The sequence below is a fragment of the Tasmannia lanceolata genome, unplaced genomic scaffold, assembly GCF_043159265.1.
Source record: "Tasmannia lanceolata isolate RefF3 unplaced genomic scaffold, GAP_Taslan_0.1 ptg000006l, whole genome shotgun sequence".
Lineage (NCBI taxonomy): Eukaryota > Viridiplantae > Streptophyta > Magnoliopsida > Canellales > Winteraceae > Tasmannia > Tasmannia lanceolata.
This window is the reverse complement of record NW_027518683.1, coordinates 13322340-13348808: the sequence shown is the minus strand read 5'-3', so window position 1 is coordinate 13348808 and position 26469 is coordinate 13322340. Positions and strand designations below refer to the sequence as shown.

Here is a 26469-nt window from a genome sequence, read left to right as displayed (position 1 = left end):
CCACCGAAATTTAATATTGAAAAAAAAATTATTTTCTTTGTTGTACTGGATTTCGACCGAAATTTCAGCCAAAATTTTGAAATTTCAGGGTCCGAAATCGGTACTGAAACCGAAATTTCAAACCATGGAGAGACCTCGTCAGATATCGAAGGACCCTCTAGAGAAAAATTGAATAGGTTCCGTTCAATTTATCTTTTTTGACAAGTAAAAAAGTATGAAATTTAAGGAATATTTTTCCTTTCCATACATTTTTCCTTTAAATGGGTGTCTTTATAGATGAGAAATGACCTACAAATCTCGCCAATGGATGATCTTAACCATCCATTGATGATGTGTACATGAAGATGAGAATTTTTTCTTCATTTATCGACGTAGATCATAGAGAAGAGATTGCATCAACGGACAGATTAAACTAATTACAGAGCACATTAATCTAATCATAGTGGTCGGATCTAAGAGCAACTTCTTCAGTTAAAGTTTCAATAAAAGTCTTACAAGAAAGGGATTGCAATCAACTATCAAAATTCAATTACCAAACGAAGATCAAATGGTTAGAAAGTTTTAAATGAAATAATTTTTAACCAACTAAGGGCGCGTACCGCAACCAGTTTTAAAATGCATTATTTAGCCATCTGATCGAACGGTTAGGATCATCTTGTTTTCCCAAAATCATCTACACAGAATTATCTAACCATCTGATGTGTTGAGAATGGCACATTATATGTCCCTCTACAGATCGGACGGTTAGGATCATCTTCTTTTCCATAGCTGCTCAACAAAAGCTAAATAAGGACTTATTTGAGAATTAGTTGTCCACTAAAACTTATTCCCTAATCAAACAGGCCCTGAATGGATGTCACAAGATTGTGCAAATCGGGATAGTAGAAACAGTATAACAAGTCTAAAAACTTTTCTCAGGACAAGCTCGACCTTGCTACTAGGCAGAGCGGAAGGGATCAACCTATAGTAGTAAGGCCACAGAGGCTGGCAAGAACTCCAGGGTGTGGCTATATAACCTTAACTCTAAGGCTTAGAAGTACCTTTCACCGTGGCCATAGCTCCAAGCTTTGCAATCCGATGAAGCTATCATTTTTTCCCTGAGCACAGTGACGACTCAGAAACGCCCCTTGTTCTTCTCTTCCTTGTACTCACCACTAGGCTTATGGGAGACCTTTTCTTTTGAACGTGAGCACTCTCAAGAAAGAGTTGGAACTTGTGGTGAGAGGAAGAGGGACCAAGAAGAAAACACCAATAAAACTTTATAGTCCAGCCAATTTTCATTTGGTGACTCTACAATTTGAGCTCAAGAACCTTCCAAAACATAAGTGAGTAGTTTTCACAAGAAAAGAGTTGCCTTAATGCAAGGCCATACACAAGGTTAGCAAGTTTCAAAGATAGAAACTTCTAACAAGGCCCTCCATGAGGTGACCCTAGAGTGCCATAGACACTGTCACTCTCTTTGTCCTTAGGAGTGCATAGCAGTGAGCCTGAAGAAACTAGTGCACCATAACACTGACCTTGCCCTTCCTTACGCAACATGACCAGGAGGGGTTGTAGCAGTAGAGGTTCAAAAAAAAAAAAAAAAGTCCAGTTGACAGGTAATTCCCATTCCATGACACAAGTGGGTTCTCATATGCTGTATTTTTCAATACTTCAAAAAAATGGTGGATAGACAACTAAAAAACAAGGAGAGTGACAATAAGATCAGTTTTCGTCAAGGGTCTTAATCTCTACTGTGTTGGCTCACAAAGAATAATATAGGTAGAGTAGCAGTTAACATGCGTTTGTGACAAGGGCCCATATATAATCCGATGATGGACGAAGGATTCAGCTAAGCAAGTGCCCAGAGCTAATACGAGAGCTTAAACCATAGCACAAAGGATGGTTTTAAATTTCCGCCGAAATTTCGGATTTCGGTGGGGACTGAAACCGAAATTTCCCAAAATTCAGAATTTCGGCCTTTACCACCGAAAATGCCATTTAAAAAAAAATTATTACCAAATTTCGGAAATTCAGTTTGAAATTTCGAACCGCAGTACCAAATTTCGGATTTCAGTGGGGTCCAAAATTAGTGCTGAAACCAAAATTTAAAACCTTGTTTATGTGACAAGGGCCTATATTTTCCCATATTTTCAAAAAAATTAAAAGAAAAATTAGATTGATAGGGGTCTGTCAGGCCTCTAAGAGTCTAAAACCCTACATAAAATGCATTAATCTCTTCCAATTTTATAGGGGCTCAATCCCGTTCTAAACACTTTCCTAAAAAACAATAGTTTTTTCACTGTAAAAAAAAAGAGTTTTAAACGGAGTATTAAACTGTGAGCCTACAAAAAGCATTTTTTTCCGCCATTTACAACGGTGCTTTGCTAACATATCCAACAACACATAAATAACATGTTTTCTGTGAAAAAAAGATGAGCAAAATACCCTATTTTCATGCACAGCAGCAACTGATTCATGTAATTTCAGAACATTTAGACATACCATTTTCGGCCCCGAAATATATATAAATTTCTGCAATTACAAAGCTATATAGCATCATATCCTCCTCTAAAAGATATTCAAAAAAAAAAAAAAGGTGAAAATATTTCTTTCAACCTGTGTAACACAAAATACAGAACAGTACATGTCTGTAAAAAAATGCATATATAGAATAATAATATACAGGGGATAAAGAACTTGAGCAGAAGAAACCCCATATACTCCTCTGATTGAGAAGAATTGCTGAAGGGGGTCTCCTAATCTTAGTATGCATTTATTGAATGCAACCACGGCAAACTGAGATTTACAAAACAAAAAAGGAGAATCACAGCTGCCAGTATGGCCAAAATAATTGAAATCACCCTGTAGCATCAAATCTAAAAAAGAATTGTGTCATAAGGACGACTTGGCTGTCTCCCTAGAGGCATTGCCTATCTCTGTTCTGCGTAAATGGGGACGCCAAATGGGTAGCTGCAAATCAAGAAAAGAAATAGCCAATCAGTGTCCATATGGAGAAATGTAACATGTAAAAAAAAAAAAAAGCAGAGAGATAAAGCTTAAGATTGACCCAAAATCTGTTTTATAATTTATGGGTGCAACTTGGGTGGGGTCGGGTTGAGCATTGAAATCGGAAATGCCCTACGCACGGGAAAATAACTTTTGGGAACCAACATGCATGTGATGATGATGCATTGTTCAAGAACTTAATTGTAGACTACGAACTTCATCAAATTAACTTGGTTAGGCTGCTTCGAGTACCGAGTCTGCATTCAAACTCTGAAAAAGTAAAACACCGTTACCCATAAATGGAGGATTCAAAGTCGAACTCAGGCACCGAGTTCGAGTTTTGTACGATGGTCAAAGGTTCAAATATTTGTTAATGTATTCAGTCACTTAAAACACAGGGGCCAACTTCAACTAGGTTGAATGTGTCCATGCATATTTGCATGATGTAGGCATGCATACATGTTCTCCACAAAGACAAAGATACTTTTCAATTGATAAATTATACTGAGATTAATGATGATCTAACAAATACCTTCATGGCAATCACGAAGCTCCTTATTAATCAAAGATTCATTTCAGATTGAATGTCAATCAACCATAGATAAGTAAATGTAACTCTTTTGAAAGTACATTGATGGACAGTAGCAAGCCACAGACTACTAAGGAGAGATGCTCATTTCATAAGTTAATATGACAGTAATGATGACTTAAAAAAAGCCGCTGTCAGCAATCAAGAAACTCTTGTTGGTTAAAGATTCATTTCGCATTGAATCTCTATCAAACCAAAGATTGGTATTTGGCAACTCCTTTGAAGCATGCTGATCGACACTAGGTAAATCCACTAAGACTACTGAAAAGAGTTGAAGATGACCTTGAATTTGAACCTTTGGCAACGATGAATGAATGTTTAGATTTGGCCAGTACTTACTCTAGATAGGCACGGACTAGCTGAAGACAAGCTGTAGGATATACCTGCTCCGACACCAAATAAAAATGCAAGGTCAAGAAGAAGAATTTCCTCTGCGCATAAAAAGCAAAATCCCATCAACATATAGGGGTATAAGGATAGGCAACAATGCCAAGTTCCCAGAATGAGATATAGGATAAACATAAACACAAGATTGGGCATGAAAAATGCAATGCTCATTTAAGAACAAGAGATATCAATAGTTGAAGTGGAAAGGAGGACAGGGCTGCCATTGATGAGAGTCAACAAGGGGTCGATCTTAATACAGGTGGAAGGGTAATGCTTAATACTGGCACTCCGGTACCGGAGGAGAGGGCTGCCATTGATGAGATCAGCAAAGGTAAAAAAAAAAAATCTCTCTCAAGTAGAGGACAAAGGACCTTTGGACCCCAATTTCAAATTTGAATTAGGTTCTCACGAGGCTGAATCCTCATTGGCCGGGTTGCTAAGAGCATGGCAGCCTGTTGCAAAAGAAGGTCGGTTACCTGACATGACTTAGCATAGGGCATTAAATGACTCTACTCGTGGCACTGTGAGAATGGATACCCAAAGTAGAGGGGACACGAAACAAGGCAGAAAAATCGATAGTATCCCTCTTTGGGTCCCGAGGCAAGATAAGCTGTCAATTCCCCCTGTCATTGAAAAGGATGACCATCATATGGATCTTCGAAAAGGAAGCCATAGATCTTTTGTTTCGCGTCCCACTCCTGGAAGACGTGGCAACTACATTAAGAAGTATACAAAAAAGTTTCGTACTAACTTCTCCCCCAATATGCATCGCGGTTATGGAATCGAGAATAATAATTACTCAACGCACTCAGAAGTCGGTCCATCCCTATATAAAAAGAGGGAGAGTAAGCGTTATAGCAGGCGTGAATAGAATAAAAAAAAGGAAATTTGTTTCTACCCTTCTTCATCTTTTAGAAAACTTTAATATGGATGGGGATTCTAGTTCCTCTGCTGAAGGAAAGAGGTTTGACCACAAAGGTAAAAGGAAGCTTGCAAGGGAGGAAGGATTAGGGGTGAACGAGAAGATGCCCTTCAAAAGACATGGTCACGGCAAAAGGAGGAAGCGGCAACAATCAGCATTAAGGGGGGAAGTCAGGCTTTTTTGGAACTTCAGAGGAAGAATCTCCAAGAAGAAGCCAAAGACAAGGAAAAGGAGCTCCAACCCCTCACCGGCAAAAATATCTCTGGAGGAAATCTGCGCCCCTCTTTATGAGCTCCCCCACTTCAAAAAAGCTCAGGCAGAAGAGAAGAAAGACTTGGATGAGGGGTTGGAATTAGAAGAGGATTGGAAGGATGAGGCCAGTGAGGGGCTATCACGAGAGATCGGTCAGTCTAGAGATTCTATGGATGTAGATCTCAGTGGAAATATTAAAGGGTGTCTTGAAAGGGATGGGCAGGCCTCGGTGGGGGGAAATGTGGAATTGCTAGAAAAGGAGAAGCAGGCATTCTCGAAGGAATTTGTCGACATGTCAATAATGGGTCGGGCTCTGGGAATTGGTTTTGAGGAAAATGTAGAGAAGACGTAGGAGATGCTCCTTGATATAGAGAAACGAGATGTGGTTGAAAAAAGGAAGACGCCGGACAGGGGTAGTAGGGAGCTCAAAGCTCTGAAGAAATGAGGGGGATTCCTTAGGGTGTAAATAGCTTCTGGCAGGTTCTTCGGGGTTATTTTGGTGGGGAATTTGTTTTTTGGAAGGGTTTTGAAAGGAGGAAGTTGGAAAGTTTTTATCTCTCCAGTTATCGGTTTCTTGACTTTAATTGACGGATTTGGGCGGTAATGGGATTACTTGGGTGTGCTGAGGGATCTTGGTCCTTCGTTGCTCGAGGAATTATCCCTCTGATAATCTTCGCCGTGCCATGGTAAATGAGTCTTTGGTTTGACTCATGAATGGTTAGATATGGATAATGAAGGTCTTTGGTGAAGTGTTTAGTTGATTCAGATGGTATGTAACGACCTCTTTGAAGGTTCCAATAGGTCTCTTAACTTTTTTCTCTTGGCATTAGAATCTAATTCTTTGCCTTTCATATTTTGTATTCAGGGGGACTCTTGGTCCCTTCTGCTTGTAATGCGTGGTATGAATGTATTGTCATTTAAAAGAAAAAAGTACAAAGGAGGAGGGCAACATAATGCAAAAAAGTAAGCCTCAAGGAATACTAAACAGCATAATAGCATGTTGCATAAAATTAGTGAGAGAAGCAGGTCAACGGAATATGGGAACATTAAACCCTCATACTAGATCAGCGGGTGAGTAACTTTTGGTTTGCCAAAATATGGTTTGAATGCCACCCTAACCTGATCCAATTCAAAGACACTGCTCATAATATCTACCTCACTAATCAACTCGATTCGGATGTAATGACGTGATGTTGTCCCGGATAACACCATCTCATTCTCAATCAATCCTTAAACAGCATAAGACATTGCCAAAAGAACAAAACAGTGAACTTGCTCCTCGATAACACAACACATGCGATCAAGATAGATGTGGAGAAAATCTATTCACATGTGCCATTATATAATGCTTCACTCATGCAGAATGAATATGTGAAGAATCTAAGTTTATTAACACACACAAAAAAAAGTACTGCCTTAAAAAACAACAAATTTTTTTACTTTAATTCAAGTCTCCCTGATACAAGCAACATCTACAAGTGCACAAATTCCACACGTATCGTACTTTGTGAACAAGTAAAAGATAAATGGATGAAGATATTCATCACTCACCGGAGAGAATTCTTTCTCAAACAATCGAAGTTGCGAGTAATGCATGCAACGCAATCCAGTACATTATAATGCCAAGCCTTAAAGTAGGTTGTGTCTCATTAGCATCCGATCAACTGAAATACTTTGTGAACAAGTAAAAGATAAATGGATGCAGATATTCATCACTCACCGGAGAGAATTCTTTCTCAAACAATCGAAGTTGCGAGTAATGCATGCAACGCAATCCAGTACATTATAATGCCAAGCCTTAAAGTAGGTTGTCTCATTAGCATCCGATCAACTGAAACCCTGGTAGGTAATCAATGCAATTGACATTAGCTCCAGAAGAAAATCTAGGCAATACTCTTGAAAATGAGAAAGTCGGGAATTGCCTACCATAGTCCGTCAATCCTGTCAGTTACGGGCCTAGTAGCTCTTGGGACAATTCTCGAGAGGGTAAGTGACTTGAAACCATGAGCTTCAGATTAAGAGAGAAAATGTATAATTATTAGCACTACAGAGCTTCCATAGATACAGTGAAATATATTATAAATTTATTCTATAAATATAAAGGGAACAAGAATCAAACTTACCTTTATCATCATCTTCGTCATCTAATAAACTGTTGCCAGCCTCCACGTCTACAGCTATAGCAACTTGATCATTGTTGACTTTGCGGACACTGCGGGCAAGTGGTGCAATAGAGCCAGAAATAACTGGTCTTTTGTTTCTCTGTGTTACACGTCAGGTATCCATCAAGACCAATGCCAAGAGTTTAAATCATCACCATTATTTGCAGGTCAACAGAAACATAAAGTTGCCTAAATGTAGCGATAAGGATACATTCCTTTGGAATGATATAATAAAACAAGTGATGATAAAATAATAGATTCTGATTGGCAACAGCTAACTTACTCACATAAGAGAAACAAGCAAGGAAAGAGACAATATGACACATGGTATTTAACACAAACTACCCTTACCAAATATCTCGATCAGTTCTTCTAACACCCAAAAAAGAAAAGAAAAGAAAAAAAGAAGATGAGCTCCTTGGGACATGGTTAGCTTGCCTACTAAGTTCTTATGATGGTCAGTAATAAGAGCACCACCTCTCTCTCTCTCTCTCTCTCCACCCACCCCACACCCACACCCCACATCGTAAAGATTAGCAAGCTGCACATGCCTAGTTACAAAAAATAGGATTAATTTCACCATTCTCAACTTTTTTAACAGACAATGGGATAATCGATTCAATTTGCTTTGTCCTTGGATGGACAATGTTTGAGGTAGGTTAGTGGCAAGCTGGTTGTCACAATAGAGAGTATGCGTACCTGACCCCCTATGTTCCTACAAGAGGTGTCTCAACCAAGTGAGTTATGTTGTAGCGGATGCCGAAGCTTGAGATTCTACCTGGTAAGGTGGACATGCAACTTGGCCTCCGAGCGCCATGACAGACCACATCTTTCAACCTCCCTCTTTAACTACTCTGGATCTAGCGCCTCTGGACCTAGCCACGGCATTCTGTTTACTACCCCAGAGGCATAGCAATCATTCATTAGATTGCAAAACCCTGCCCAATAAGCATTTGAATATCATACTTCAAGTCTTTGATTGTCTTATATTGATGGATTCTCAACTCAATTCAACTCAACAAAGCCTTTGCCCCAAACCAATTGGGGTCGGCTAAATGAATCCTTTAGAAAGTTTTCAAGAAGAAGGTAAAAGGAATCTATCCGGCTCTAATCCTGGCTGTAGTTGGGTTCTTCTAAGTGGATCATTTTCTTCCATTCTATCCTATCCAAGGTCATGTTCTCTGTTATGTTCCTAGCTATCAAGTCTTTCCTCACTGTTTCTACCCAAGTTGTCTTATCTTGATGGATTCCCACCTCATAATCTGTTTGGCTACCTGTAAGTGCTTGTACAGTTGTACTGTGGATCATAGACCTGATTCACTTCGTTAGTTATGTCAAGTCTGGTGATGTAAGATATTGAAGCTCCTATCGTGCTGCAAAAAGTATGTGGATCTCTCAGATTTTTGCCTTCCTTTCCATTGATCTTCTTGTTATACACTACAGGAGAGCTCACTAGCTTGCAAGTCATCAAGCCGAGTATGTTAAGATCTGCAGACTTACTACAAGAAGAAATAAAGGATTGAGGCACTAATGCTAACATTTGTGGGAGGCAAACAGTGATGCCTCTAGACAAACAAAGAGATAATGCCGATGCTAATAAGGCATCCACAACAGGAATAGGAATGTAAGGGGGCAAAGCAAACTGTCCTTCAAAACGTAGATGTCGCCACAAACTGTGCATCTAGCAGGAGCTTTCCAGCTCACAAATCCTTCACAAGAACAAAAGTTGGGGAAATTAAAAAAAAAAAAAAACAGCCAAATTAAGAATTAAACTAAGAGAAACAATAATTTTTGTTGAATACCAGACATTAGATATACATCGAAAACATGGAAAGAACCAAAGGAAGAAAAGATAGATGCAAAACCAACAAAGGGTTGTGGGATTCAAGATCCATAACTCATAAATAGGCAAGGAACTGAAATAGAGAAGAGAAGTCGTGCTACGTGACTCATTCGACGTGATGGATGGCACTCATATCGACCACCCATGAAGGCTTTGAAGAGTGATTGAGAGAGATCACCCACATGATATGCCAATACCATAGGCAAGACTGAATGGTGATGGGAGTCACAGTGACAAAAACAATCAACGGCGGTGTGATTGCGACGACTACAAATCTGCCAACTGACAATATCTTCAGCATGTGGCGCAGAACAAAGAGGCAACAGAACTTGGGGCATGTGGATAAAATTGGGGCAATGCAAAAACTGGATGTGCTGGTGGTGAAAAAAGATACAAGAGAGACTACGATACAATATTAAGGATGAAGGGAAAATCAAGGGGGAAAATAGTCAAGCTGCTCCAATCTATCCCTGGATACCCCATCTTTGGCTAGCTTATCCACTACACCATTTGCGGATCTTTTCACATGATAAGCATTAATGTGTGTCCCTCCAACTCTATCTTGGAAAACATAGAAGAAAGCAGCGAATCTCCATGGTGCTGAATGTGTCACATTGATCCAACTTATCACATTCTTTGAGTCTCCTTCTATCTCCACCTTTTCCAAGTCGACACTGTTTAAGAGCTTGATCCAATGATGGGCGGCTCACACTTCCGCCTTATTTGCATCCGAGACTCCAATGGACCTGATTAGACCCAAATTCCATTTCCTTGATCATCTCTTGGTACTCCCCCAATTCCAGAAGGTCCCGGATTTCCCATGGCTAGGGCCCATCCTATTGCCAACCAAACAAGGAAGATGTCTACACATGCCTCAAGATAGTGAGGCACCTGCTACTGGAAGCGTGGAAAGCCTCATCCACGACCTTGACGGCTTGACCAGGCTATGTCCTTGACGATGTTCATGTCTAGAGCGAGAATAAGTAGGCAACTAAAGCACATCAAATATGTCAGTTGAGAAGGTGTGCAAAGTGAGAGGCTTAAATGAGGCCTTAGAGACAGACATAAGACCATGCTAGATCAGCGACACCTGAAGCTCAGACAAGGATGGAAAGGCTGAGCATGTGAGGACGGATGCAGTGAACATGGCATAGGCAGCCCTATGTCCCTGTATGGTATATTGAACCTTGTCATGCTCATCCAAAGGCTGGCAAATAGCACAAAGTTGGTCAAAGAGGCCTTTCATCTTTAATAAGAACGTATGGAGCTAGTGACTTGCCTTTCTTAATGATGTGCCTTTTCTAAAGCTGAGGCACAGAAATGCACCTATTTTAAGGATAAATTGATGGGAGAATAGAAAAGTCACGGGAAAGGGATGGAGAACATAGGGAGGGGCTGGAAAAAAAGTAATGAGGTAAATGAGAGATTAGAAAAAGGAGGATGATGTGCAAAATAAAGTGGAATGTTTGAGACTTCTAAGGTTAGGAAAATGGAATAGAAGATATGAAGAGAAAGTTAGGGTTTGAAATAAGGAACTACTAATGAGAGGAAGAAGAAAAAAGATGAAGAGAGAAAGTACAAGTACCTTTGTGATGAAGAATGAATACTTGCCTTTTGCTCTTGATCAAATTGTCTTAACACCATGTAAAACAACAATAGAATTGATAAATAAATCTTCTAGAATTTGGGTTTTACTTGTTTAAGTTAAATCTTCTAGAATTTGGGTTTTAGTTGTTTAAGTCACAAATGACACACATGTTAGGGTTTTAAGTTGTTTGGAAGTCACTAGAAGATAAAACATATGTTGCTTAAATTGTCACAAACAAGCTAGAGAGATCAAAACCACAATAGATTTGATCAGCACATGATCAAAGTAGGGTAAAACCCAAAAGCTAAATAGAGGAATCTTGTAACTACTCATTAACCTAATGAACAATGCATCAAAACTTCATATTTAGATATAGGCAAAACTTCATATTTAGATATAGGCCCAAAATACCTTAAACGCCTAGTTTAATACAAAGCATTGGTGTAGGATCAATTTCAGCCTTTAGATAAACCTTAATTAACCCTAGTTTCTATTTTAGAACAACCAAAATAAAAATAGGAGGTGTCTTATGTTGTTTTTGTTCCAAAAACACTTTCAAAATTTTCATTACACAACCCCCATCAAAGTCTACTGAAACTTTGCGCAAATTAAACAAAAATCTCCATAAATCAGGACCCCAGACGGTCAATTTTTGTGATATATGGAGCTCTGTAGGGCCTGCTATTGCACTAGCATGATGTTTCGATGCCTATGAGCCTACTTTCGGTTCTCGATCGAACCTCTTCGTTTGAATCATATTTGCAGAATTATGAGCTTAGTTACTCTCTGAATATTGCTTTACCATTAATCATGATACTTAAGGTATTGAAAAACTGCTCTAACATGTGGCCCAGCAAAAAACTAGTTTAGATTTGGCTATGTGATTTCTTAGAGCTTCACAAGTTGGGGAATATTCATTTAAGATGGGGTATGAAAAGGACAAAAGATATGACCACTGCTTTGATCAAGTTCTCAGCTCAATGCATGCCGCTTCAGATAAAGTTATCTAGGGAATTAAACACCCAAAACTATGAATTATCTTCAAAAGTGACGGATTATTTGACATCGGAAATACTCAAAATAAATGACATGAAATTTTTCAACAGAAAGGTCGAAGTAAAAATAACAACCAAAAATATTTGAAAAAACACAATGATTTGTGAGATGCATCAAGAAAAGTGTAACTTATGAGATAAAACATACCATCGGTTCAGCCTCCAACGGGTCCAGGTTGTTCAAGTTAGCTGGTTGTCCAGAATCATTCCCTCCTTGAAGTAACTCCAATTGGGATTCCTTCTCTTGTAGAGAAATCTCAAGAATTTCTCTATTATTTAACAGCTCTTCAACTTTACTTCTTTCAGCTTGCAACAAGCCATCTCTCCTCTGAGCTGTTAGCCGTAGATCATCTAGTTCAGAAATTGCAGATGTAATATGCTTTTCTAGAATCTCTGTATATGCATGAATATGACTGCCCTCTTGATCATCAATATGCACATCATAAACCCCAAAACGTGAAACCATCGTGTTCAGCCATGTCAGCAACTCATGTACCTCAGTTGAATTCTTCTTCTTACTCTCCTTTGAAGCTAGAACATCAGTAGTACACCTAGTTACCTCTTGACGTAAGAATGAAATCTCTGAATCCCGACCTTTCAGTTGTGATTGAAGATTTTCAACCTCTGAGATAAGGCTCTCTGAGAGTTGATGCAACTCATTAAATTTGCTTACAGTTGTAGCAAGCTTTGCCATAGCCTTTCCTCGTGAAACTTCCACGCTCTCCAGTGCCAGATTCTTTTCTTGCACAATTTTTTCCAGTTCCTCATTCCGGCTCGCCAAACCCGCCATCTGTGTCTCTTCTTCATCAAGTGCTTGCATGAGGTCCTCAATCTCTGCAGTTTACCACATAATATATAAAACATGTATACAGATTTCAAATTGCTCATTTCGATCCACGCAACAATCCTAAGGGGCTATTTGGATAAGTGGATTTTAGAAACCAGGTTTTAGTTTGAAAGTGGTGTTAAATTCTGGATTTTACAATCCATTATCCTGGATTTTAAGTAAGAAATCCAGGTTTTAGAAATCTCTCTCCCATCCTGAGATTTCTAGAACCTGGAAATGGGACGATCTCCTACTCTTTCACTCGATGGAAAGAAGGGCGAGAAATCAAAAAATGACGGGCGGTCTCCTTCTCTTGTCTCCCATCCATGAGTTTTAGGGAATCCAAGATTCTAAAATCCGCGTATCCAGACAGCCCCCCTAAATTTTTTCAGAGTCAAAGAATTTAGAGAACATGAAAGTTTAAAATAACAAGCTCAAAATAACTCACCTTGCTCTTTGGCCGTTAAAATACCAGTCAAAGATTTTATCCTCTCCTGTAACTGTTCTGAGGATGCCTCCAAATACTTTAGCTCATTAACTCTAGTCTCCATTAAGTCCCGCTCGTTCTTCATCACTTCAACTTGTTGCTCCAAATTATGCACCTGGTTTTTGGCAAAGTCGAGTTCTACCAGGTAACTTCTTGCAGTAGTTTCAGCTTCCTTGATTTGAGTTACAAGCTCCGCACAAATCCTATTTCTTTGGATGTCCTTTTCCTGAAGTTCTTTCTGCAAATGCAATATGGTGGCCTTCAATTCCTTTTGGTTGCCCTCTTCATGCACTGCAAGTCTATCTGTTAACCCCTTCACAGATGACAATAAGTCATCGGCCATTGTCCTGACACATTCCTCCGTGATAGAAAAAGTGCCTCCATCGGCTTGTCCTACCATATGGGCTTCTCGATTCTCAATTTCCGAGATGGAACTGATGCATGCCTCATACAGCAAGGTGATGTTTCTGCGCATCATATTAATTTCAGAATCTTTTTCCTTCTTTAACAATTCGAAGCGAGTGATATCTTGCTTTATAGATTCCGAAGATTCCTCTTGAAAAGTTATTTCTCTTTGAATGGTCTCAATGATTTTAGGGAGGCGAATAGCTTGTTGATCAAAATTAATGGAGTGTGTGTGACATCTTCTCTTCAAACTATCATTTCTGCTCATGCATTCTTGCAAGCCATGGACAGCAAGACCTAATAGATCAATTATTACACTGTCATCTTGAATCTTCAGTTCTGAAGAACCACCGATAGCAGGAAAATCCTCCTAAAAAAATCATGAAATTAGAACAATTAAAATATAGGGCAATAATACTAAGTACAACAAATTGAAAACCTTTAAAAGATTCCTGAAAAAATCATGATATGAGAACAATTAAAATATAGGGCAATAATACTTAGTACAACAAATTGAAACCCTTTGAAAGGGTAACAAATTACTATTGCAAGATAAGGAGATTTTATTTATGTATATGTTCACCAGAAAAATAGCATCAGAGGATTATTTTGCCAGAGGTTATATACTTGGAGGACAAATAAAATAATGCAGCAAAGAAAAGCAGATCATTATGTGGCACTTTAATGATATTCATCTATCATCTAAAAAAAGGAAAGCAGAAGACAGAATATATAAGAACTAAATATGGATACACATAAGAACTAAATATTCGGAAAAGCTACCAGCGGTGACCCTATGGGGCCCACGAATTCAAATTTCAAATTTCATCACCTAACAGCAGCGTCAGGTCACTTGATCGGAACCTACTAAGAGAGGGTCCAAAAGGAATAAACAACCTTCTTGGCATGCCAGTTCCATGCGTCATAAGCTACTGAAGTGTAGACTTGCGAAGTTAAGGAAATATCTGGGTATTTACATGCCTGGGACTTCTGGACTACCCACCCAGGGAACATTTCCGAATCTTAGAAACACGAAAAATGTCCATCCAAGGAAACAAAGATTCAAAATGGACACATATGATTCCATCGGGAGGTCATCTTGTGGAAGATTATCCAAGGACAAAAGGGGCATCCCCTTCAAATTCACATCAGAAGGGGTTGAAGAAGTTTTAAAGATAAATAAAACGAGGTTTGTTGGAGCCCTCTTGCTACCCAATGTATGTGTCATTTGTGGATGAGGGGGTGCCCCGAGTCTTGGTTGGGGTTAGGGGATGGCGTCTGGGAAGGTAATATTTTTTATTTTGATACTGGCGACGTAGCGTCATTGTCAATTGGATGAATGATTACTCTCATTTAACAAAGGAATGACTGAAACACCTTTTGGGACGAACCCCCAAGGAAATCTTCGAGATATGAGTAAAATATTCATTTCTTGGAACTTTAATATATGATGGGAAGCCGTAAAGAATTACCTTTATTGGGATGGCCGGAAATGGCTACTACGGCGCTATTAATATTCATGTATGATAGAAGGAGATCTTGCACGCAATATTCAGTGCGAGTTTGGACACCTGGCATATAGTCAGTAATCCTCCCGAGGCGGTTCATCATTACCACCTCCCTTGCCTCTTCGTTTTCCCTCTAATATATCCGAATATAGGAAAACTCACACCTATACACAAGATGGAAAACCAGAACGCTTCGTCCTCATCTCGCCCGTCTTCTTCGAATCCCCTGGTTTCGGGACGGAATAGGAATCGAACGGTGGAATTATCGAAAATGGAGGACTCTTTGAGAAGGATGAAAGCGATGGTATATATTGAGGAACTAGACTCCAAACAATCGCCTACTCATAGAGAAGTCATTAGAGATTTTCTAAAACGTCAATCGAAGCTATTTAAAGAGGCGGGCAACAAAAGGCTGGAAGTATTTTTCAGTTTGACTGGGTCACGCAATGTGAAAGAAACTCATTCTCCCATGCACAAACATCCCTTCTTTATCAAGGTGATGTCAGAGGAAAAGACCTCAAGACTTCTTCGGTGGAAGGAGGATAAAGAGGTGGGGATCCAAAAATTGGGGGCTATGATTTCTAGGAAGAAGGCAACAAGAGATAAAGAACCATCAGATGAGGAACTCTCGGCCATCAGCCTTGATGAGGAGGTATTTGCTTCTGAAATAGTTGGGCTCCTGACGGATTTACAGAGGTGTTCATCTTAAGGGGAGTCTCTATAAGAGGTTCTTTTTTCAGGGTTCTGGATCTTACTGTTTTAGAGGTAATTTGTTTTGAGTTTGGAAGGGTGGTCCTGGACGAATGACAAATTATAATGATTTTTGGGTTTCTTAGAGTCCTTGACGCGGTAAATATGCAGGGGACTACTGATCCCTATCTTCTGTAAATTCAGTTATATATATATATATATATATATATATATATATATATATATATATATATATATATATAGAGAGAGAGAGAGAGAGAGAGAGAGAGAGAGAGAGAAAAGTGTAGCTACACAACGGCTTAAAATACACTGGGCCTCACATTGTTTGGGTGATGCAAACCATTCATTTGATGGGCCCTCATATAGATAGGGTGTGCCCAAAAAATCAGCTCTATAGGATCATCCCAACCCTACGATTTGTGGAGGCAAAAATGGACGCATAAAAACCTTCACAAATCTGTCCATTTTTGCCTCCACAGTTTGAAGGGTGGGGATGATCCTATGGACCTGATTTTTTGGGCACACCCTATCAATGTAAGGGTCTATCAAATGAATGGTTTGGATCACCCAAACAATGTGGGCCCACTGTATTTTAAGCCATTGGTGTAGCTAAGTTAGCTACACGTATGTGTAGCTTCACTTAACTCATACATATATATATATATATATATATATATATATATATATATATATATATATATATATATATGAGGAAAAGGATTGTACGCTCGAGTGTACCAACCTTATGGTACGCTCGAGTGCCCAATCACATGTGGGCCCACATTTTTAGGATGATCCAAAGCATTCATTTGCAAGGCCCTTATATAGATGGGGTGTGTACCAAAAATCAGTTCCATAGGATCATCCCTAACCCATCCATTTGTGGAGGTCAAAATGGACAGGCACTGTTTGTCCACAAATCTGCCCATTTTTGCCCTCCACTTTGGAGGGGTTAGGATGATTCAATGGAGCTGATTTTTGGTACACACCCTATCTATGATAGGGCCTTGCAAATGAATGCTTTGGATCACCACAAAAAAATGTGGGACCCATGTGATTGGGCACTCGAGCGTACCATAAGGTTGGTACGCTCGAGCTTACAATCCTTTTCCTCTCTCTCTCTCTCTCTCTCTCTCTCTCTATATATATATATATATATATATATATATATATATATATATATTTGTTGCCTTTCAAAAAATATATGGATACACATAAACGGCCGAATGTTCAGAAATAACGAAACAAACTCGGCATATGCATACAATGATCCCTTTCATAACCCCCATTTAAAAAAAAAAAAAAAAAAACAAGGCTCTGTTTGGATTCAGACATATACCCAGTTTAATAACTACGGTCTTAGAAAAATTTTATTCAATCCTCATCCTAGACAAGGACAGGAAGAAAAAGGAAATCATGTAAGTTGCAGTCCATGTGGCACCTACCTAAAATGGTCCAGTGGATGCTGAATGTTTAGGCCCTGTTTGGATTGCAAGAAAAACATTTTTAAGGGAATTTCCTTACGATTTTTTTTTCTTCCCATAATTTAGATGGAAATAGTATGATTATGGTAAATTTAGAAGGATATTATCATAAATCGAAGGCCGCTCCAGGTAAAAATTGAATAGGGTTTGTTTAAGTAAAATGTTTTTCGCATGTTAAAAAAGTAGAAAATTTCAGCAATATTTTCAATTCCAAACTGTTCCAGAAAATTCCTGCAATCCAAACAGGGCCTTAGGTTAAACTGTATGACTTTTCATTCCTCACCAATAAAAGAATGAAACATATAAAAATCCAAAGCAGGGAAACCATCCAGGAGGCCAAGAATTCTACGCAGAGATTAACCACGCAGTAGCAACTATACCGTTAGAAACTGGCAGCGGGCTTCCGAATAAACTAATCAACTACACTATTTGCACCATAATAGGTGACATGGACGGTGAGAAAAAGACACTTGAGAGATCAACCAAATGTTAGGTACCTTACCAATACGCCTAAAGCTCAAGAGTTGATGGAACGTGTTATGCAAGGCCCTTTAAACCTGTCCCATACCAGGCTGGGTCCCAACCAGTCCCATACCTAGGCAGGCCCCCACTCAGGACCGTAACATACCACCATGCTTCCGCATCCACCGTCCTCGGCGGCCCACTCTGTGACGGCTTTCACTCGGGCCTTTTCTCCAGGTAGCCCTTTCCACAGGTAGCCCCTTCCGTGACTCGAACACGGAGCATGGTGGGTGCTCTGATACCAAATGTTAGGTACCTTACCAACACGCCAAAAGCTCCAGAGCTAATGGAACATGTTAGGCAAGGCCCTTTAAACCGGTCCCATACCAGGCTGGGTCCCACCCAGTCACATACCTAGGCAGCCCCCACTCAGGATCGTAACCCACGAGACCACTTTTGTGGGCCTTTCAAGAACCACATTAAAATCCACATTGTAACAATAAAGTGGAGTTAAAGCATATTACACTCACGTATGTGCTGTTTATTTAGTTTGTGGTGATATTTACAAAGAAACATAAAGCAGGTATTTTGCCAAACCAAATAGGATAAAAGTGATGTGATTTGCTTTATAGGACTTTATAAACATGTGAACTTAATTACATAAATGTGCCCGATGTCAGTCACTAAGATGAATCATTAGATCGTCATACCATCCCTATCTTCATACCACAATGCCACAGATTTTGATCAATATATATCTTTTTTGCAGGACAAATACATCTTTTTGTGCATCTTTCGCATAAACTCGAAATGGGTATTTACTACATCATCTGTTTAGGTACCAACACAGATCCTCCAGAATCAACCAGGTACATTGCATTAATGTCGTTAAAAGAAAACAAGTTAGAAGGCCAAAAAGTCAAAAATAGAAACAGAAAACCATCAACAGTCCTAGAGAAATTTGTATAAAGCTCAATACTCTAGATTCATTGTATCTTTTGTCTACAAAGGGTAATCCACTTAGTTTGGGTGTAAGGCACAGATTCCTGAATTCAAAATGGTTGATGAATGTACATCCTTGGGTGCAATCGTAGGGTAATAAAACAGAGATATAGTACGCTTAAACATGGCCAGGAAAGAATGTGTCTTTATGGAAATGACATAATGGAAGAATAGAAGACACAAAATTAAAATAAAATATGCAGATAAGCACAGATCTTACCTCATTTATTGGACTTGTATCAAAAATGCGTCCAGATATATGGGGATGAGGTAAGTCGACCACAATAGTACTATTCATCTGTTTCACGAAAGACTCCATACCAGATTCCACATAGTATAAGAGCTCCAAATCCTTGGAGAAACAATTGGCAAGCAGATTATCAACATTGAAGTACTCCTTCCTTAGTTGATCAACGAGATCTTTTAACTTCATGAGATTGGCATGCTGTTTTTTTCTTTCTTCTGAATGGACAGCGATGAACTGTTCAAGATTTGAATTAGCTTCAACTCTTGCAGATTCTGCCATTATCAGCTCTTCCTGGAGGCTGTCGGCCCTTTCCTGAACCTCATTCAACTCTGCAAGAAGTAGCTCAGCGGCTCTTTTAGATTTCATCGCTTCACGTTCAGAAGAAAGTGATGCAGCATGTAATTCACGGTTTAGTTTCCCGATCCCTTCTATTTTCTGCACAGGATCAATAAAATTAACTTGACCACCAACATCAATGGCATTTAAAACAGTCAATACCCCACTCAACGTATGGTTGCCATCTTGCAAATGATGCTCGGTCTCTTCCAAACGACTCCTTAAAGCAAGATTTTCAGATTCTAGAGCTTCCACCTTCCCGGGTAAGGTTGATAATTCCCTGACTTTCTGTTCATACTGCACAACGGCCTTTTCCCTTTGGTTAAGATCGTGCTTTAACTGTTCAACTTCAGTATTCATCTCCTCGACGGTTTGTTTCATACTGTCCCTTTGTTGGACCAATCCCTTCCCTTTTCTAACTGCAATATTTAGTTTCTCTCTTGCAGATGCAGTCTTTTGTTCCTCCTGAATAACTCGTTCTTGCAAATCATCCCTTTCTTTACGTATTGCTTCTACTTCCAATATTAAAGATTGGTACTTCTCCAGAGTTGCATTCCTCTCCTCCTTCAAAGGAGCCAAATTAGCCAAAGCCAAATCAAGCTCTTCCTTCAAACCCATTAAGTCCCGCTCATTGGCATCTAGTCCACCTTTCACTCTCTCTTCCACAAGGGACTCATCAGCTTCTGTAACATGTTCTTTCTCCATTGCTATGGGCACAGATTTCTCTGATGAGAGAGTGGTGTAGTTATCAATAAGCTTCCTCAGTGACCCTTCTAAACATTCAGTATTGCCTCCACTGACAACAGATTCCGCCATAGCTTGATCTGGTAATGCATCATTAACTAAACCCTGTAGTTTCGCAATCTCATTTTCAATATAGGAATATTTCTCCAGATTCTCAGCCAATTTCTCTTGCAAATCAGACATTTCTTTGCATAAATTTTCACGATCAACTTCAACTTGAAATACCTTCTTTAATAATTTCTCTTTTTCATCTGTGAGTTTCTCCAGATTTTCAGAAAAAAGCTCTTTTTCCCGTGTAACATCTACCAGTGCCGCCTTAAGATCAGCTGATTTCTTTTGCGACTCTTCCAGTTCAGATAAAATTGACTCAGAAGAGATTTCAAGGTTCTCAATCTTTTGCTTAAAAGAATTTATATCACGTTGAGCCTCAGATAGTGCTCTTCCAAGCCACTCAATCCTATCTTCTGGCTCCATCGACCTCAATTGGAAAGGTATATCAATTCTGTCCAAGATCTCTTCCCATCTCTGCACAAGGTTGTTCCTTTCCACCAATGATTGCTCCAGCATATCGTTGTGCTCAGCCAAACCATAAAACTTACTCTGGAGCTCATCATATTTTCTTCTCAAATCATCAATCTCTGGATTTGACGCCAGTTGTGAATCTTCCTTCCAGGTATCCATCACCACAAACCCCCCATCAGAATATGATCCTCCCACAGAGCTTTTCTGGTCCCAATCAGTTAATGGCAAAGAATTCCCAGTGGCTGATCTCGCCAGCCACTCAATTTTTTCAAATATGTCTCTTGAATGAAAATGCTCTGGTAACTCTAAATCCTCCAATATCTCTTCAATCCTTTGAAGAACAGAGTCTTTAAGAAGAAAGGATTCTCTTAATGCAGCGGCCGAATTCCGTATATATGACAACTCGGATTCTAGAGCCTCAACACGTTCTCCTGCCTCTGAATAGGCCTTCAGCTTTGCTTCAACCTCATGAAGTAATACTTCTTTAGACTGTAACTCCTGAAAGCACTTTTCAACCTCGCTCGTCTTCTCAGCAAGGGACTGTTTTAGACTGTCTCGCTGCACAATCAAACCTTTCCCTTTTGCAACAGCTATGCTAAGCTTCTCCCTGACAGATGATAGCCTCTGCTCCGACTGTTCGAGTTCAATTCCTTTGGAATGCAATTCTGAACGAGCCACTTCGAGGGCCTCTTCCATCTGATTTAAACGTTCTTTAAGAATGAGCATTTCATCTCCCTGCTGAATATGTGTAGAGCTTAACTGGTGCATATTTTCCTGCAATTCACTCAATTCCAGCACCTTACTGGATAAATCAAGACACGACCGTTCGAGTTCAATTCCTTTGGAATGCAATTCTGAACGAGCCACTTCGAGGGCCTCTTCCATCTGATTTAAACGTTCCTTAAGAATGAGCATTTCATCTCCCTGCTGAATATGTGTAGAGCTTAACTGGTGCATATTTTCCTGCAATTCACTCAACTCCATCACCTTGCTGGATAAATCAAGACACTGTTTGTTCAGTTCTTCAATATCTTGGGTTTTGTTAATTAACTCTGACTCGAGATTTTTTCTTGCAGACTGGAGCTGCTGCCTCTCATCTAGCAACTTTCGCAGTTGCTGAAAAAGTGTTTCACACTTACTGGGTACAAGATCTAAAAGCTCCTCAGATTCCACATTCATGTCCCTTTCCTCTACATGTCCACATGAGTCATTAACGAGCTTCTGGAGATTACCATATATCTTATCCAGCTCCCGAACCGCCACTTCTTTCCTTCCATGTATGTCTGTAAGTTTCTCATTTAGTTCCTCATATGAATTATGTATTCTTCCGTGATCCAGATAAGCTGCTTCGAGTTTCTCATGAAGACCTTCAATTGCATTTGTAGCAGAGTTGACTAAAGCAGTCAGACGGGCACAAACATCTGAGTTATCAGAGGTGGTTACACTTGGAGAGACAAGCAGCCTGATACACATATCTAGCTTTTCAACTGCATTGGAGACTGTAGCCGTTAGAGAACTTCTTTCGTTTTCAAGAATAGGCATCTTCTCACCTACTTCCTTCTGCAGATATTCTACTTGATTTAAGATTCTACCGGTTTTTTCATCCGCATTTTGCTGTAATTCATAAATGTGACTCTGCAGATCATCCGTTCTTGATTGATATTCAGTCAGTTTCTTGACCAGCTCATTGTTCTTTGACTCGAGATTGTAATTTTGTTGCTTTTGGGTTTCACAGTCAACCTCAAGCTCTTTTAATGCCGTGGTAGCAAGTCTCCTGCTATCCTGCTCTTCCTTTATTATTTCATTGGCCTTTTCAGCATCCAAGTTCAATTGCTTCAGCATCTCTAGGAGACTAAATGTATGTTCCTTTGCTATCTTAAAGGAATCTGTTGACTGTTCTTCTTCAGTCAAAGGCACTTCATCCGAAACTGTCTCATCGTGATGAACCTTTGACTCAAAGGCTAGAATTAGTTTCGATACACCAGATTCTGCCATTTTACCACCAGACCTACTTAAGGATATTGAATGAGAGTGCATCGCTTGAATCGCCTTTTCGAGGTTCTGCACTATTCTCTCAGTCTCTTCCAAATGCCCCTTAAAAACAAGCAAACCAACAGAACCATCAAGATCGTTCCTTGCAACCTGCTGAAGAGATGACCCGTACTCAAAGTCAGGCGCTACAGATTCCCCCGCCGTATTAGAGACAATATTGCCATGGCATCGTTCATTGCTTAGCTGATAATCTTCTACTAACTCCCCTCCAACCACACTTCGGACATTAGAACTTTCTAGCTGATTACCAACTTTCTCGGCTTGAAGAAGCAACTGCTTATATCTGTCATCAATTTCTTTTACCTTCTCTTTATGTATATCCAAACTGTGGGAAAGACAAATATTGTCCTTGGTGAGTTGTTCGAAACATGTCATTGCTTCTTTTAGCTCATCCTCAAGCTGCACTTGTTTATCATGTGCCATAACCAAAGAGTCCTTATGTTCAAGCAGCTCAGCTGTAAGTTTCTTGTTTTCGCTGGAAAAAAACTCTTTCTCCTCCTCAAACTTCCTTCTCTCCTCTGTTGCCAAAATGAGATTCCCTTTTAAGTTGGCATTTTCTATTTCTAAGGCTCCCAGTAAACCTTTGCAATCCGCAAGTTTGTCCGACAAGTGTGTTACCTCTTCTTGTGACTGTTCCAGTTCATTCTGCAATCTGCATGCTCTAGCACTAAGGTCCTCAACCTCTGCCCTAGCAGAAAGGCATTGGATTTCGACCTCCTCCTTTCCAGAAGCCATAGCCCGGAGCTCCAACCTACAGTGCATAAGTTCTTCGCTGATGCTTGTATTGCTTTCTTGAGTTTCTTCAACTAATGCCCGGAGCTTGGAAACTTCATCAAGCAAATGCCGGTCCTTGTGTTCAAACTCCATTTGCACCTCACTCTGTTCCGCAAGCTGCAAATGGAGAAAATCTTTCGCAACATTTGTCAAGTACAGTTGCTGTTTAAGACACTCCAAGCCATCAACAAAGCCACCTTGCGGTAGAATGCTATTACCCGTATCCCTTAAGTCTGCCACAGAAGCCAGTTCTCTCAAGTCTGCCGTAGAAGCTGATTCTCTCAATTTAAGCAGAAACCTGACTTCTTCTTCCTCAAGCCCTCCAAGAACCTTCGCCAGTCCATAAAGGTCGATGAAACCAGCATTCTTGCCAAGAGAAATGGTCCGTCCTCCAACTACACTTGCTTTTTGTGCATCAGGAAAACCTTCAATGATCTTACTATCAACAACAACAGCACCCTCTGGAAAATACACCTGTTTATACGCTTCTTGGTCAACTCTCCCTTCCTGTTCAGTATCTTCTTGAACCCCACCTTCATGTTGAGGTGAAAAATCTTGGGAGAAATATGGGTCTTCTAAATTTTTCTTCTGAATGGTATTCACCTCTACATCATCATGCTGAGAAGCTGATTTCTCCTCATGCTTAATAGCAAGAGGTCCTTCTTCGCCATGGGTTGCTTCAGCTGGAACAGAAAAGGGATCTGCCTCTTGAGTATTGTTAAATCTGGGACTACCCTCCTTCACTTCATCCACATCTGGAGTCTCAGATACCACAACACTGCTATCTGTTTCATTCGCAATTCTTGAATATCCAATTTCCAAGCACCCACGATCTTGTAAAGACCCATGACTTCCTTCAACATTTCCATCACATTGATCCAAACCAGAACGGTCAGCTTCCTGCATTGTCCCTACCCAGCAACAAATGAGAATGTAATTATACATCAAATCCAAATTACATTTCCTAATAAGACCAACATTTTCTTAGGCTCTGTTCGCTTGAGATTGTGACAACCGATTGAGAGCCCCAAACTGATTATTGGACTCAAAAATTTGACTGAGACCCAAACTGATTATTGAACACAAAATTTTGAATCAAATTTTTTAGTCCAATAATCGGTTTGGGGCTCTCAATTGGTTGTCACAATCTAAAATGAACAGGGCCTTAGAGTTGACTAAAAGAGAAGGTGGGAAAGCATATCAAGGAAGCACAAACAACATCTCTTACCTGGTCTACTGAACTATCAGATTTTGTGTCTCCATCTCTCAATTGAACTTCAATCGCATCAGGAGGATCTTGTCGTAAAGCCAATGAATCATTATCCTCTTCCAACTTCGCCCCGCCTGCTTCACCGCCCTCCTCCATTGAAGGAATGGCTGACAATGCCAATCCACCATCCCCTTCCGATGATACAACGGACAAATCAACAGGCGCCACCTCAGCATCAGCTTTAACCATGGCTTCTCCATCGAACGCCTCCTCCATAACTGATTGAACTGGCAAATCACCATGTGCCACATCGTCCGTCATAATGCCTGCTTCACTGCCCCCCTCCATAGAAGGCATGGCTGACAATGCCAACCCACCATCCCCTTCTGATGATACAACGGACAAATCAACAGGCGCCACCTCAGCATCAGCTTTAACCATGGCTTCTCCATCGAACGCCTCCTCAATAACTGATTGAACTGGCAAATCACCATGTGCCACATCGTCCGTTGTAATGCCAGCTTCATTGCCCCCCTCCTTAGAAGGCATGGCTGACAATGCCAACCCACCATCCCCTTCTGATGATACAACGGACAAATCAACAGGTGCCACCTCAGCATCAGCTTTAATAACGGCTTCTCCATTTGACACCCCCTCCATAATTGATTGAATTGACAAATACCCACGTGCCACATCAGCATCGGCTATCGACCCAGCTTCTCCTTCGCCCTCTTCCTTCACTGTAGGCATGACAGCAGGTCCAACAGACTCAACAACACTATGAAGGGCATGTAGAGTTACCCCCTCAGACGAATTTGACGCAGAACGTGAGACTATTGAATTATCAGATGCCACATCCGTGTTGGGGGCCGCAGATGGCGGGATCAACGAATTGACAGGTGCCATGTCAGCATCAATTTCATGCTCGGGTATACTGGTTTTATTGGAGGGTTTCCCATGACTAGTACTGCCTTTATTCTCCTTCTTGTTTCTGAATTGTTGGAGCTGATTGCAAGAAAAAAAAAATCAAAATAAAAAAAGAAGAAGAAGAAAGAAAGAAAGAAAAGCAAACAAACTTCAATTTGCCTGGTTTGCAAAATATGAATATGATTTAAAAAAAAAAAAAAAAAAACTACGGTTCAAACGTGTTGGATGTGCGAGCTTCAATCAATAAACAAATGAACTGAAAGCAAGCAAACTTTCAATTTGCCTAGTTTACGAAATCTGAACATACTCAAAGGGGAAAAAAACAAGGGTTCAAATGCATTGGATTTGTGAGTTTCAATCAATAAACAAATGAACTGACCTTTTTCCGGCCGGCGGCAAGCAGATCGGTCCGGCTTTTGTTCTTTTCCATCCGATCTACGCCGATTTCAACACTCCAGACATCAAAAACCCTCTGCTGCCATCATTAGCCACTTTTAAACACGTAAAATCAAACCATTTAACCCTAATTCTCGAATACCTCTTATTTTATACAAAAAAAAAGCCCAATCAAACAGTTCAACAAATTCGAATTACTATTTAACCCTAATTCTCGAAAACCTACTATTAAAACAAGAAAATAATCCAATCAACAGATTTACAAAGTTCCGCATCTAAACCTAATTTCCAAACTCCCATACTATCTTGAAATGAAAAAATGATCAGATCTTCACAAAAAAAAAAAAAAAAAAAAAAAAAAAATCAAACGAAAAAACAGTTAGATCATATGACGAAAAGAGGGGAGACGAGAATCAATAAAACGGACCTGGATTTATTAGATCGAGAGAGATGGAGATTAGGTTTTTGCCCTAACCTTAATCTTCGTCTTCTTCTTGAATTGTGGAATAGTTGTCGGTTACTTGGACGTTCATGTGGTTTTTGCCTCTGTCTCGTAGATCTAACGCCAGCTTCGATTTTCCGACCCAAAA

General features: G+C 39.9%; 1 protein-coding gene across 5 annotated transcripts; it reads right to left on the bottom strand.

Moving 5' to 3' along the window:
- Positions 1-2486: 2486 nt before the first annotated feature.
- LOC143879778 (nucleoporin) lies at positions 2487-26469 on the bottom strand. Of its 5 annotated transcripts, XM_077382348.1 has the most exons (12): positions 26307-26469; positions 25863-25955; positions 24575-25561; positions 18892-24246; positions 13061-13874; positions 11935-12620; positions 7262-7400; positions 7065-7146; positions 6859-6977; positions 6690-6766; positions 3917-3960; positions 2487-2952 (listed from the first exon to the last, which is right to left on the bottom strand). In XM_077382348.1, exons 2-9 carry the CDS (start codon positions 25911-25913, stop codon positions 6875-6877), a joined length of 8217 nt encoding a protein of 2738 aa, XP_077238463.1. In that variant the 5' UTR covers positions 25914-25955; positions 26307-26469; the 3' UTR covers positions 2487-2952; positions 3917-3960; positions 6690-6766; positions 6859-6874. The 5 variants fall into 5 exon arrangements, with proteins under 5 accessions (XP_077238463.1, XP_077238461.1, XP_077238460.1 ...); XM_077382346.1 differs by lacking the exon at positions 3917-3960 and having other exon boundaries at positions 25863-25958; XM_077382345.1 differs by lacking the exon at positions 3917-3960.

Coding starts and splice junctions, on each gene's coding strand:
- LOC143879778 (XM_077382346.1), bottom strand. CDS start 25,913: ATGGAAAAGAACAAAAGCCGGACCGATCTGCTTGCCGCCGGCCGGAAA. Junction 13,875..18,891: donor ATACAAGTCCAATAAATGAG/GTAAGATCTGTG, acceptor TGATTTTTTTAG/GAGGATTTTCCTGCTATCGG. Junction 12,621..13,060: donor TTTAACGGCCAAAGAGCAAG/GTGAGTTATTTT, acceptor GGTAAACTGCAG/AGATTGAGGACCTCATGCAA.